The sequence below is a fragment of the Microcaecilia unicolor genome, chromosome 1 (assembly GCF_901765095.1).
Source record: "Microcaecilia unicolor chromosome 1, aMicUni1.1, whole genome shotgun sequence".
NCBI classification, from domain to species: domain Eukaryota; kingdom Metazoa; phylum Chordata; class Amphibia; order Gymnophiona; family Siphonopidae; genus Microcaecilia; species Microcaecilia unicolor.
This window is the reverse complement of record NC_044031.1, coordinates 758,550,309-758,563,228: the sequence shown is the minus strand read 5'-3', so window position 1 is coordinate 758,563,228 and position 12,920 is coordinate 758,550,309. Positions and strand designations below refer to the sequence as shown.

The 12,920-nt window shown below is 50.0% G+C and overlaps 1 protein-coding gene across 1 annotated transcript in view; it reads right to left on the bottom strand.

Moving 5' to 3' along the window:
- ASB7 (ankyrin repeat and SOCS box containing 7) overlaps positions 1-12,920 on the bottom strand; it is a 64,058-nt gene that overhangs the window by 22,125 nt on the left and 29,013 nt on the right. The window contains exon 3 of the mRNA XM_030189743.1: positions 141-395. Within this exon, the coding sequence (XP_030045603.1) occupies positions 141-351 (211 nt within the window). The 5' untranslated portion in view covers positions 352-395. The remainder of the gene's footprint in view (positions 1-140; positions 396-12,920) is intronic.

The following is a 12,920-nucleotide window of genomic DNA, read 5'->3' as shown; positions in this document are numbered from 1 at the left end:
TGGACCCTTGGTCTTTTCCCAGTATGGCATTACTTATGTACTTATATGAAGCCAAATCCCACCCAGATTCCCTTGTATATGAAGCCAGCATCTTATTTAGCAGCATTGCCAGCCAGCTCCCTTCTGCACTGGTAACTCACCTCCATGTTCCAGGAACACTCGGACACATCGCTCTTTGCCTCTGGCAGCAGAGAAGTGGAGCAGGGTCCAGCCATTGGCGTCCCGGCCGTTAGGGGAATAGCCCTGCTCCAGCATCTTGCGTACAGTGTGCACATCCCCTGCCGCCACAGCCGCCTGAATCTGCAGCTCCTCCTGCAGTTCGGGGTTCCTGCGACAATGGTGGTGTAACATCTTTGCAGCTTCTGATCCTTCACTAGAGGTTCATGAGGGGACACCTATAAACAGAGCGTATACATCAAACAGAGCCTGGAACACACAAACCAGTCAAAACAATACATTTTGCCGCATTGTGTGTGGCCCTATCACACTGAAGGCAGATAGCATCAACACAATAATGAGTTACAACTGGTCCAACCGAGGTCAGTGGACTTGCTTCCTCAACAGCCAGACTACACCTGTTTAAGCCACATTGAGCCCGCAAAAAAGTTGGGATAATGTGGGATACAAATGCAATAAATAAATAAAATAATGAGTATACACACAGAATAATATGGAACCTGCACAAGAAGTTTGAGCGACTGGATTCTTTCAAGATTTCTTTTAAGGATTATTTGAAAGCAACTTTACAATTTTAGGGCAGATGCAGGCAAGTAGTAAAGTACATACGAGTTGGATAAGATACCACAAAATCTTCTACCCACAGATCCCTTATCTTTCTATTTCTTTACCTGGGTAAAAGGGCCGTTTTAAAAGTTACCCACGTCATACTATTCAGACTGTGTACAGAGTCCCAGGGAAGTTGTCCCATCCCCTTTCTCTGTACTTTCTCTAACTTCCACTATATCTTTCCTCAGATGCGAAGAGCGGAACTGCACATACTACTGTATGCAAATGAAGAGCCCAAAAAGAATTTGGAAAACAAGAAAACCACAACTCCTCCTCCTTTCTACCAGACCATAGAAACCTTACCAAATAACTATCACATTTGAATTATACTGAAATTTGAAGAGAATTAAGCAAAAGCAGCAAATTTTGCCTTACGTTTTCCTTGTGGACCCCAAAACGGTCCTTTTCCTATCCATTGCAATAACTGCCCTGTCTGGAATAGACGAAGGCCTGAAGAGAAGTGAAAAGCCTTTACTTAATCTACCCAAAATGCCACTAGGCCAGTGGCGGGGTGTGAAACAGTAAACAGGAGCGATTCTGAGCCCTCAAATGGAGAATCTAGGCCCAGGGGAGGAATTTAAGAGCCCAAGCCCAGGGTGAAGCCAGAGGGGGCCCAGATTAGGAGAAAAGTCTCAAGAATGTGCTTACAGTGTCTACATGGGAAAATTAGGTTCTTACCTTGGTAATTTTCTTTCCTTTAGTCATAGCAGATGAAGCCATTACGTATGGGTTATGTCCATCAACCAGCAGGGGAGATAGAGAGCACTCAAACTTTCACAGTGCCCCTCTTGGCCAGCTAGCTCCACTGCCGCTTCAGTATTTGAAGCTTCCAAAGCAGTATGGCAAACCGCAATGGGAATCACAAGAGCTTTCCTCACAGCGAACGATGGCCCATCACAAGGGCATGAACTCATAAAGGAGGGAATGCACATCCTCCTGGAGGGAATAAACTCATCCTCCTTATTGTATAAGTGGAGGGGAACACACGCGCCTCCTGGAGGGAATCACACATCCTCCCAACACACTGGAGGGAATGAACTCATCCTCCTATTTATAGAACTGGAGGGGAACACACGCGCCTCCTGGAGAGAATCAACACATTCTCCAAAACATGCTGGAGGGAATGAACACATCCTCCTAAATTTAAACTGAACATGAATCCTGAAGATTGTTTTCCAACTTTCTCCCAAGGAAGGAACTTCAGGAAATTAGAACAGAACCTGAAAAACAGATTCACAGCATACAGACAATCATACAGGGAGGGCTCATGGCTTCACCTGCTATGACTAAAGGAAAGAAAATTACCAAGGTAAGAACCTAATTTTCCCTTCCTTGTCATCAAGCAGATGAAGCCATTACGTATGGGATGTAACAAAGCAATCCCTAGATAGGGTGGGAACAAGCCACACCACGCGCTAGCACTTGTGCACCAAAATGCGCATCCCTCCTGGCAGCCACATCCAGCCTGTAATGTCGGGCAAAGGAGAGCTTAGAAGCCCATGTTGCTGCACTGTATATCTCTTGAAGAGAGAGTGCTCCAGTTTCAGCCTAAGAGGAAGAAATCGCTCTAGTAGAATGCGCCTTAAAGGCTACAGGCGGAACCCTGCCGGCCAGCAGATAAGCTGAAAAGATAGTTTCTTTGAGCCAGCGGGCAATAGTGGCTTTAGACGCTGGAGACCCTCTGCGAGAACCGGATAGCAAAACAAACAGATGATCAGAAGTCCTGAAAGAGTTAGTAACTCGCAGATACTGCAGCAGAGTCCTGCGCACATCCAAAAGGTGCAGCTGCCCAAAAGATTCTGGAAACTCTTCCTCTGAAAAAGAGGGCAAGAAAATGGGCTGGTTTAGGTGAAAGGCTGAAACCACCTTAGGCATAAAGGAAGGCACGGTCCGAACCGTGACTCCGGACTCTGAAAATTGCAGAAATGGGTCTCTACAGGACAGCGCCTGGAGCTCTGACACCCGTCTCGCCGAGGTAATGGCCACCAGAAAAACGGCCTTCAGTGTCAAATCTTTCTCCGATGCTCGCCGAAGCGGCTCAAAAGGAGATGCCTGCAGGGTTTTCAAAACTAGCCCCAGGTTCCAAGCTGGACAGGGTGCTCGCACTGGAGGTCGGAGCCGAAGCACCCCTCTAAGAAACCGTGCCACATCTGGGTGAGCAGCCAAAGACACGCCTTCCACCTTACCACGAAGGGAGGCCAACGCTGCCACCTGCACCCGCAGGGAATTATAGGCCAAGCCTTTTTGTACACCTTCCTGCAAAAAGTCCAGAATCGGCGAGACAGGAGCCCGCATTGGAGCAATGGCTCTGGAAGCACACCAAGACTCAAACAGGCACCAAATCCTGGCAAAAGCCACGGAAGTGGACCGCTTGCGGGCTTGCAGGAGAGTGGAAATAACTTTATTGGAATAACCTTTATCCCTCAATTGCGCCCTCTCAATAGCCATGCCGTAAGACCAAAGCGGCCGGCGTCCTCCATGGTTACCGGTCCCTGAGTCAACAGGTTCGGTACCAGAGGTAACGGCAGAGGAGCCTCCAGGAGCATCTGTCAGAGGTCTGCATACCAAGGTCTCCTTGGCCAATCCGGGGCGATGAGGACCACTTCTCCTGGGTGCAGCCGAATCTGCAAGAGCAGGCGCCCTATCAAGGGCCATGGGGGAAACACATAAAGTAGACCCGGAGGCCAGGGTTGAGCCAAGGCATCCAACCCCGCCGAGCGAGGATCTCTCCGTCTGCTGAAGAAGCACGAGACTTTGGTATTGGCACTTGTCGCAATTAGATCCATCACGGGCTTGCCCCATTTGGCACAGATCTGCAGGAATACTTCGTCTGCCAGATTCCATTCTGCTGGATCGATCTGATGCCTGCTCAGATAATCAGCCTGCACATTGCTCTGACCTGCAATATGAGCTGCCGACAGACACTGAAGATGCAGCTCGGCCCAGTGCCAAATCAGTTCGGCCTGTGCGGCTAGTGCTCTGCACCGTGTTCCGCCTTGTCGATTTATATAGGCCACCGTTGTCGTGTTGTCCGACATCACTCTGACAGCCAATCCTTCCAGGGTCACTTGAAAGGCCAGAAGCGCCTGAAACACCGCTTTCAACTCTAGGCGGTTGATGGACCACTCCGACTCCTCGGGTGTCCATAGACCCTGGGCATGCTTCCCCTTGCAATGTGCGCCCCAGCCCTTCAGGCTGGCATCTGTTACCACTAGGCACCAAACGGGGAGCGTCAGCGGCATTGCTCGCCGCAGCATGCTGTCCGAGAGCCACCACTCCATGCTGAGTCGGGCCGCAGGGAGCCAAGTAAGTCTGCATTGGTAATCCTGAGAAATAGGAGACCATCTCCGGAGTAGGGAATACTGTAGAGGTCTCAGGTGCGCTCTCGCCCAGGGTACCACTTCCATCATGGCTGTCATCGATCCCAGCAGCTGGACAATGTCCCAAGCTCGCGGGCGGGGCATCCTCAGGAGCAGACGGACCTGATTCTGAAGCTTGCACCGCCTTAGCTTGGGTAGGAACACATAGCCTGAGACTGTGTCGAACCTGGCCCCCAAAAATTCTAGAGATTGAGAAGGGGTCAGGTGACTTTTGGCCATATTGACGACCCAGCCTAGAGATTGCAGTACTGAGACCACTCTGGCTGTAGCTTGTAAGCTCTCTGTTGCAGAGTCTGCTCTGATGAGCCAGTCGTCTAGGTACGGGTGAACCCTGATACCCTCTCGCCTGAGAAAAGCAGCTACTACCACCATTACCTTCGAAAAGGTTCGGGGAGCTGTGGCGAGGCCAAAAGGCAAGGCCCTGAACTGGAAATGCTTTCCCAACACCGCAAACCTCAGAAACTTCTGGTGCGGGGGCCAAATCGGAATGTGCAAGTAAGCTTCTTTCAGGTCTAGAGACGTGAGAAACTCTCCTGCTGTACCGCCGCAATGACGGAGCGCAGGGATTCCATGTGGAAATGCCGCACTCTCAGGGACTTGTTCACTTCTTTTAAGTCCAGAATAGGGCGAAAGGACCCACCTTTTCGCGGCACCACAAAGTAGATGGAGTATCAGCCGCAGCCTTGCTCGGCGGGAGGCACCGGGGTCACAGCCCCTAACAGAATCAGACCTTGCAAAGTCTCCTCCACCGCCACCCGTTTGACGGTAGAACCGCATCGGGACTCCACAAACACGTCTCTTACTGGGGCGTTGAATTCTATTCTGTATCCATCTCTGATCAGGTCCAGAACCCACTGATCTGAGGAAATCTTGGCCCACTCCTCGGCAAAGAGGGAAAGCCGTCCTCCGATGACAGGCATCAAGGAGAGGGCCGGCGCACCATCATTGAGAGGGTCGCCCCTGAACTCCTGGTCTTGAGACACCGGCTGCGGAACGCTTGTCCAAGCGAAAGGAGTTCCTCTGCTGACCACGGGCATGTGAAGTGAACCCAGCAGAACGCCCCAGGCGGTACCTTCTAGCTTCACGGAAGCGAGGTCTGTACGAGGAGTGGACCGCCTGGCCCTTAGAGGAAGGCCTCTGCCTATCTTCGGGCAAGCGCTGGGGTTTAGGATCACCCAGGCCTTTCACAATTTTCTCCAACTCCTCACCAAATAGGAGAAGTCCTTGAAAAGGCAACTTCACCAACCTTTGCTTAGAGGCCATGTCCACTGCCCAGTGTCGTGGCCACAGACGACGGCGAGCCGCCACTGCTACTGCCATTTGTTTAGCCGAAGCTCTGACAAGGTCATAAAGGGCATCAGCCAGAAAGGACAAGGCCACCTCCATCCGCGGAGCCACATCCAAGAAGGGCTCCGCTCCATCTCCGGGCTGAGCCACTGCCTGTTGCAGCCAAGCTAGGCAGGCTCTCACAGCATAACAGCTGCATGCAGACGCCCGAACAGTGAGACCTGCAATTTCAAAGGATCGTTTCAATGCTGTTTCCAGCCTACGGTCTTGAACATCCTTCAGGGCAACACCTCCTTCAACAGGGAGGGTAGTTCTCTTTGTCACCGCAGTGACTAGGGCATCCACTGAAGGCATTTGAAAACGAGCCAAATGCCCCTCACGCAGAGGGTATAACTGCCCCATAGCCCTGGAAACTCTCAAAGGTCCCTCGGGGTCAGCCCACTGAGCCGAAACAAGCTCTAGGATGGAGTCATGCAAAGGGAAGGCCCGAGCAGCTTTCTTGGTACTAGCCATCCTGGGATTACCCGAGGAGGCCATGCCACTGTCAGGATCTTCAATCGAGAGGGCCTGCAGGGTATCTGAAATAAGCGCTGGCAGCTCATCACGGTGGAAAATCCTCACCGCGGAGGGATCATCCAGATCCTGTGGTAAATCCACACCTGACTCTGGTTCCTCAGACCAAGAACGTCTGTCAGAGTTCTCCGAATCCTCACACCCCGACCACGGGGGGGAAAAAGGTGCACCACAATCTGAAGGGGAATTAACCCTTCTGCGCTTATCTTTAGGCCAAGCATCCGGGAAAAAAGCCTCACTGGGCAGTCCCAGGCCAGAATCCATCGGGGGGGGCAATCAGAGGAGCCTCAGGCGACCCCTGAGGAAGGGCTCTTTTCATCATGTATGCTTTATGCAGCAAAAGCACAAAATCCGGGGAGAAAATCTCACCCTGGGCACCCAAATCCTGTCCGGTGCCAGCCACTCCTGAAATAACCTCATCTCGAGGTGCCCCACCCGGCTCAGGTCTCTCCGTGTCCACGGAGGCCGCGCCATGCGGTGTAAGCAAAATGGCGCCCGCTGCCAGCTCACAGCGGGAAGAAACATCGCTCGCCATGCTCGGGCCGGCTCCTACGCCAGTACAGCACGATTTACAGAGCCCTGCTGCTGATTTGCGCTTGCCACAAGTGGAACAGCGCTTTACATTGTCCGCAGCCATCGCCGAAAAACAGCAGTAAAATCCAAAATGGCGGTTTCGCGCCAAAATCGCCCCGATCGCGGGCCCACCCCGGAGAAGTTGGAAAACACTCTTACCTCAAAGGATCTAGTGTACAACTACGATCCTGCTGAAAATCAGGTCAAAAACCTCTGTTCCAGCGTCTCTGCGTTTAAAAACGCGACGCGACTTTTTTTTTTTTTTTTTTAAGCTGTGAGGAAAGCAGAGGTATTGAAGACTCCGGAGGCTCAGATGAGTGGGAAAGGCAGGGAAAGGGCGAACCTATATGCCTGCATCCACTGTTGGTGGGTAAGGACAGGGAAAGCAAGGCAATATGTCCACATCCACAGAGGTATGGGTAAGGCAGGGAAAGGGCTAACCTATGTGCCTTTAAAGTGAAGCTGCTGTAGCCTCCAACACCCCGGTTAACAACTGGCAAGCCAGGAACCACCTCCCGGCAGATTTTTCTGGAGCTCGAACAAGCTGCAGCCACCCTGCTAGGGGAGATAGAGAATACTGAAGAGGCAGTGGAGCTAGCTGGCCAAGAGGGCACTGTGAAAGTTTGAGTGCTCTCTATCTCCCCTGCTGGTTGATGGACATAACCCATACGTAATGGCTTCATCTGCTTGATGACAAGGAACTGGTATTTTGTGGAGCTGTGTTGAAGTTTGCAAAAGTAAGCCAGGTATTGTTTGCATTTTCCTACTGGAACAAAGATTGTGTCTGTGTTCCCAACACGGGTCTCCTGTCTTCAGGAGAATCATCTGCAGGTCCAGAACTTGCCTGCCTGCACCATCACATTGTCCAGATGCTTCCAGATGCCAGAGGAAGAAATAGACCCTCAGATCATTTATCATTGCACAGGTTCTATTTTCACTTCCAAAGTATATATAGCTTTTTAGCCTATGAAGATTCCATCCCGGTTTAACAGACACAAGTATGTACTGAAACGGGAATACAGAGGCTTTTTTCCTCCTCATATAAGATGAATAGCAACTGTTAAATGATTGAGCTACTTTGGTTGGTAAAAAAGTATATATAGCACCATAATTTACTGAACTGGAGGTATTAGACAAAGAATGAAAAACCAGGAAGAGCAACAAAAGATGATGGAAATATCCAGAATATTCCAAACTAGAGATTTATAAAAATCCACGAACGCCACTTGAAACTCCTCATTCCTCTTTAACAGCTTCCCCTCCGGAGATTTAAGCTGAGTTTATAAGTTGTTTTGCTGGTCTATTACAAACCAGAGTGGCCAAGAGCCTACCTGTTTTATTCCCCCATCTATGGGGTTGGTATTTATAAAAGTTGAATGTCCCTCATCGCCCGTTTATTCAAGTTGTCATTGATCTTATTTTTTAACTCTTTAAAAGTGTTCCTAGCTGCTTCATCACCGCGAGCCAGCAGCGCCCTGGCATCCTGAAGCAGCCGAAACTGAGCAAGGAGTTCCTCGTCTCGTTGCTTGCGAGTTCTGGCTGTATAAGCTATGATTTTCCCTTTCATTACTGCCTTCCCTGCTTCCTAAAAGGTGACCGGGTCAGTCAGTTGGGTCGTTATCACTGAGGTAATTACCCCATTCCCTCTGGAGAAATTTCCGGAATTCCGGCTCTCGCATTAAGGTGGGATTCATCCGCCAGCCCGCTTTATTCCTACTCCTCACGAGGCTCAGATCCACCCTCACCAGACCATGATCCGACGCCACTCCTGGCTCAATCTCTGCAGAGCAGCTAAAAGAAAAAAAAGAGTGGGCAGCAACAGAATGTAATCTAATCTGGCCTGGGTTTTGTGGACATGGGAGTAGAAAGTGTATTCCCTGGCAGCTGGATTGAAGACCCTCCAGACATCCACTAGGCCCAGTTCTTTCTCTAGAAGCCCTATTCCCTTATCATCCATCCCCTTGGGCCGTGTTTTTGATGGTTTACAGTCAACTAGTGGGTCCGCCGTTATATTAAAATCTCCTCCCACAACCAATTGATAATCCTGAAGCGGTGCTAAAGCAGCCAATAACTGGGAGAAACATCTCTAAGAGTAAACATTCAGAGCATAAACAGAGCACAGAGCTACCCTTGGTAATTGGAAACAAAACGGGAGCTGGGCAGACTTCTATGGTCTATGCCCTGATCGTGACTGAATAGATAGGGATGGGCTGGAGTGTAAATTTTAAGGGGCTTCGACGTTAGCTTCAGAACTTAGTACAAGAACAGTACTGGGCAGACTTCTACAGTCTGTGCCCTGAGAAAGGCAAGGACAAATCAAACTCGGGTACACTTCCCCAGTTGCAAAGGATTAAAATACAAACTAATACACGCGTCCAACTTTTCCTACAGGAGTTCGCAATTGTGGAATACACTACCAAAATACTTAAAAACAATTAATGAAATAACCAACTTTCGTAAATCGTTAAAAACCCCTCTCTTCACTCAAGCTTACCATGAGAATCCATAACTAACCACAATATACCATCACGACTCCTGATTATAACTGTTTCCTTTATAACTGTTTGACTATATTGATATGTTAACCTTGTTATCCTTGACATCTTTGTAACATCAATTGTATTTCTTTACCCTGAAATGGCAATGCCATGACAGGTATTTGTAAGCCACATTGAGCCTGCAAATAGGTGGGAAAATGTGGGATACAAGTGCAATAAATAAATAAATTATAAAGTATCACATACCATGTAAAATGAGTTTATCTTGTTGGGCAGACTGGATGGACCGTACAGGTCTTTATCTGCCGTCATTTACTATGTTACTATGACATGACCTTGAAATATCAGGAAAAACTGAATCGATCCTAAAAAGGTCACAGACCCAAAACTTAAAGAACATTTTCAAACTCCTTGTCTGCTTCCAGCACAAAGGTGACCTACAGAGTTCCCCTGTCCTTGATTTCAGACAGCAAAGTCCTCTAACAGAGCATAAGCACATAAGCAACTGCCATACTGAAGTCCATCAAGTGTAGTATCCTGTGCCCAACAGTGGCCGATCTAGGCCACAAGTACCTGACGAGAGCAGATACATCCAAACCTGCAGTCTTAGCAGCAGCACCTCCTCTCTCCACTATTCTAGCAAAATATAAACTCCAACATGAGGAACCTTAAGAATCTCTTCATAATACCTTCAACATATGCAGAAGAGAAACCGTATCAGAAAGTTCAAGAAACAGAAATTAAATTTTCTGAAACAGTTTAAGATTTCCAACTTACACTGGATTCTAGTTAAATATCTAATCGTTAAAATGAATCATTTTTTCAACATCATGGTCAAATGGTTGTGGAGTCCCTCAGGGATCCCCTTTTCACCTATTTTAACATAGTAACATAGTAGATGACGGCAGAAAAAGACCTGCACGGTCCATCCAGTCTGCCCAACAAGACAAAAGCGAATGCTACATACCTGTAGAGGGTATTCTCCGAGGACAGCAGGCTGATTGTTCTCACTGATGGGTGACGTCCACGGCAGCCCCTCCAATCGGAACACTTTCTAGCAAAGTCCTTTGCTAGTCCTCGCGCGCCGATGCGCACCGCGCTTGCGCGGCCGTCTTCCCGCCCGAACCGGCTCGTGCCGGCCAGTCTCATATGTAGCAAGACAAAGAGAAGGGAAGACACAACTCCAAAGGGGAGGCGGGCGGGTTTGTGAGAACAATCAGCCTGCTGTCCTCGGAGAATACCTTCTACAGGTATGTAGCATTCGCTTTCTCCAAGGACAAGCAGGCTGCTTGTTCTCACTGATGGGGTATCCCTAGCCCCCAGGCTCACTCAAAACAACCAAGGTCAATTGGGCCTCGCAACGGCGAGGACATAACTGAGATTGACCTAAAAAATTTACCAACTAACTGAGAGTGCAGCCTGGAACAGAACAAACATGGGCCTAGGGGGGTGGAGTTGGATTCTAAACCCCGAACAGATTCTGAAGCACTGACTGCCCGAACCGACTGTCGCGTCGGGTATCCTGCTGCAGGCAGTAATGAGATGTGAATGTGTGGACAGAAGACCACGTCGCAGCTTTGCAAATCTCTTCAATAGTGGCCGACTTCAAGTGGGCTACCGACGCTGCCATGGCTCTAACATTATGAGCCGTGACATGACCCTCAAGAGCCAGCCCACCCTCGGCGTAAGTGAAGGAAATGCAATCTGCTAGCCAATTGGATATGGTGCGTTTTCCTACAGCCACTCCCCTCCTGTTGGGATCAAAAGAAACAAACAATTGGGCGGACTGTCTGTTGGGCTGTGTCCGCTCCAGATAGAAGGCCAATGCTCTCTTGCAGTCCAATGTGTGCAGCTGACGTTCAGCAGGGCAGGAATGAGGACGGGGAAAGAATGTTGGCAAGACAATTGACTGTTTCTGATGGAACTCCGACACAACTTTTGGCAAGAACTTGGGGTGAGTGCGGAGGACTACTCTGTTATGATGAAATTTGGTGTAAGGGGCCTGGGCTACCAGGGCCTGAAGCTCACTGACTCTACGAGCTGAAGTAACTGCCACCAAGAAAATGACCTTCCAGGTCAAGTACTTCAGATGGCAGGAATTCAGTGGCTCAAAAGGAGGTTTCATCAGCTGGGTGAGAACGACATTGAGATCCCATGACACTGTAGGAAGCTTGACAGGGGGCTTTGACAAAAGCAAACCTCTCATGAAGCGAACTAAAGGCTGTCCTGAGATCGGCTTACCTTCCACACGGTAATGGTATGCACTGATTGCACTAAGGTGAACCCTTACAGAGTTGGTCTTGAGACCGGACTCAGACAAGTGCAGAAGGTATTCAAGCAGGGTCTGTGTAGGACAAGAGCGAGGATCTAGGGCCTTGCTGTCACACTAGACGGCAAACCTCCTCCACAGAAAGAAGTAACTCCTCTTAGTGGAATCTTTCCTGGAAGCAAGCAAGATGCGGGAGACACCCTCTGACAGACCCAAAGAGGCAAAGTCTACGCTCTCAACATCCAGGCCGTGAGAGCCAGGGACCGGAGGTTGGGATGCAGAAGCGCCCCTTCGTCCTGTGTGATGAGGGTCGGAAAATACTCCAATCTCCACGGTTCTTCGGAGGACAACTCCAGAAGAAGAGGGAACCAGATCTGACGCGGCCAAAAAGGAGCAATCAGAATCATGGTGCCTCGGTTTTGCTTGAGTTTCAACAAAGTCTTCCCCACCAGAGGTATGGGAGGATAAGCATACAGCAGACCCTCCCCCCAGTCCAGGAGGAAGGCATCCGATGCCAGTCTGCCGTGGGCCTGAAGCCTGGAACAGAACTGAGGTACTTTGTGGTTGGCTTGAGATGCGAAGAGATCTACCAAGGGGGTGCCCCACACCTGGAAGATTTGTCGCACTACACGGGAATTGAGCGACCACTCGTGAGGTTGCATAATCCTGCTCAACCTGTCGGCCAGACTGTTGTTTACGCCTGCCAGATATGTGGCTTGGAGCACCATGCCATGACAGCGAGCCCAGAGCCACATGCTGACGGCTTCCTGACACAGGGGGCGAGATCCGGTGCCCCCCTGCTTGTTGACGTAATACATGGCAACCTGGTTGTCTGTCTGAATTTGGATAATTTGGTGGGACAGCTGATCTCTGAAAGCCTTCAGAGCGTTCCAGATCGCTCGTAACTCCAGAAGATTGATCTGCAGATCGCGTTCCTGGAGGGACCAGCTTCCTTGGGAGTGAAGCCCATCGACATGAGCTCCCCACCCAGGAGAGACGCATCCGTGGTCAGCACTTTTTGTGGCTGAGGAATTTGGAAAGGACGTCCCAGAGTCAAATTGGACCAAATCGTCCACCAATACAGGGATTTGAGAAAACTCGTGGACAGGTGGATCACGTCTTCTAGATCCCCAGCAGCCTGAAACCACTGGGAAGCTAGGGTCCATTGAGCAGATCTCATGTGAAGGCGGGCCATGGGAGTCACATGAACTATGGAGGCCATGTGGCCCAGCAATCTCAACATCTACCGAGCTGTGATCTGCTGGGACGCTCGCACCCGCGAGACGAGGGACAACAAGTTGTTGGCTCTCGTCTCTGGGAGATAGGCGCGAGCCGTCCGAGAATCCAGCAGAGCTCCTATGAATTCGAGTTTCTGCACTGGGAGAAGATGGGACTTTGGATAATTTATCACAAACCCCAGTAGCTCCAGGAGGCGAATAGTCATCTGCATGGACTGCAGGGCTCCTGCCTCGGATGTGTTCTTCACCAGCCAATCGTCGAGATATGGGAACACGTGTACCCCCAGTCTGCGAAGTGCCGCTGCTACTACAGCCA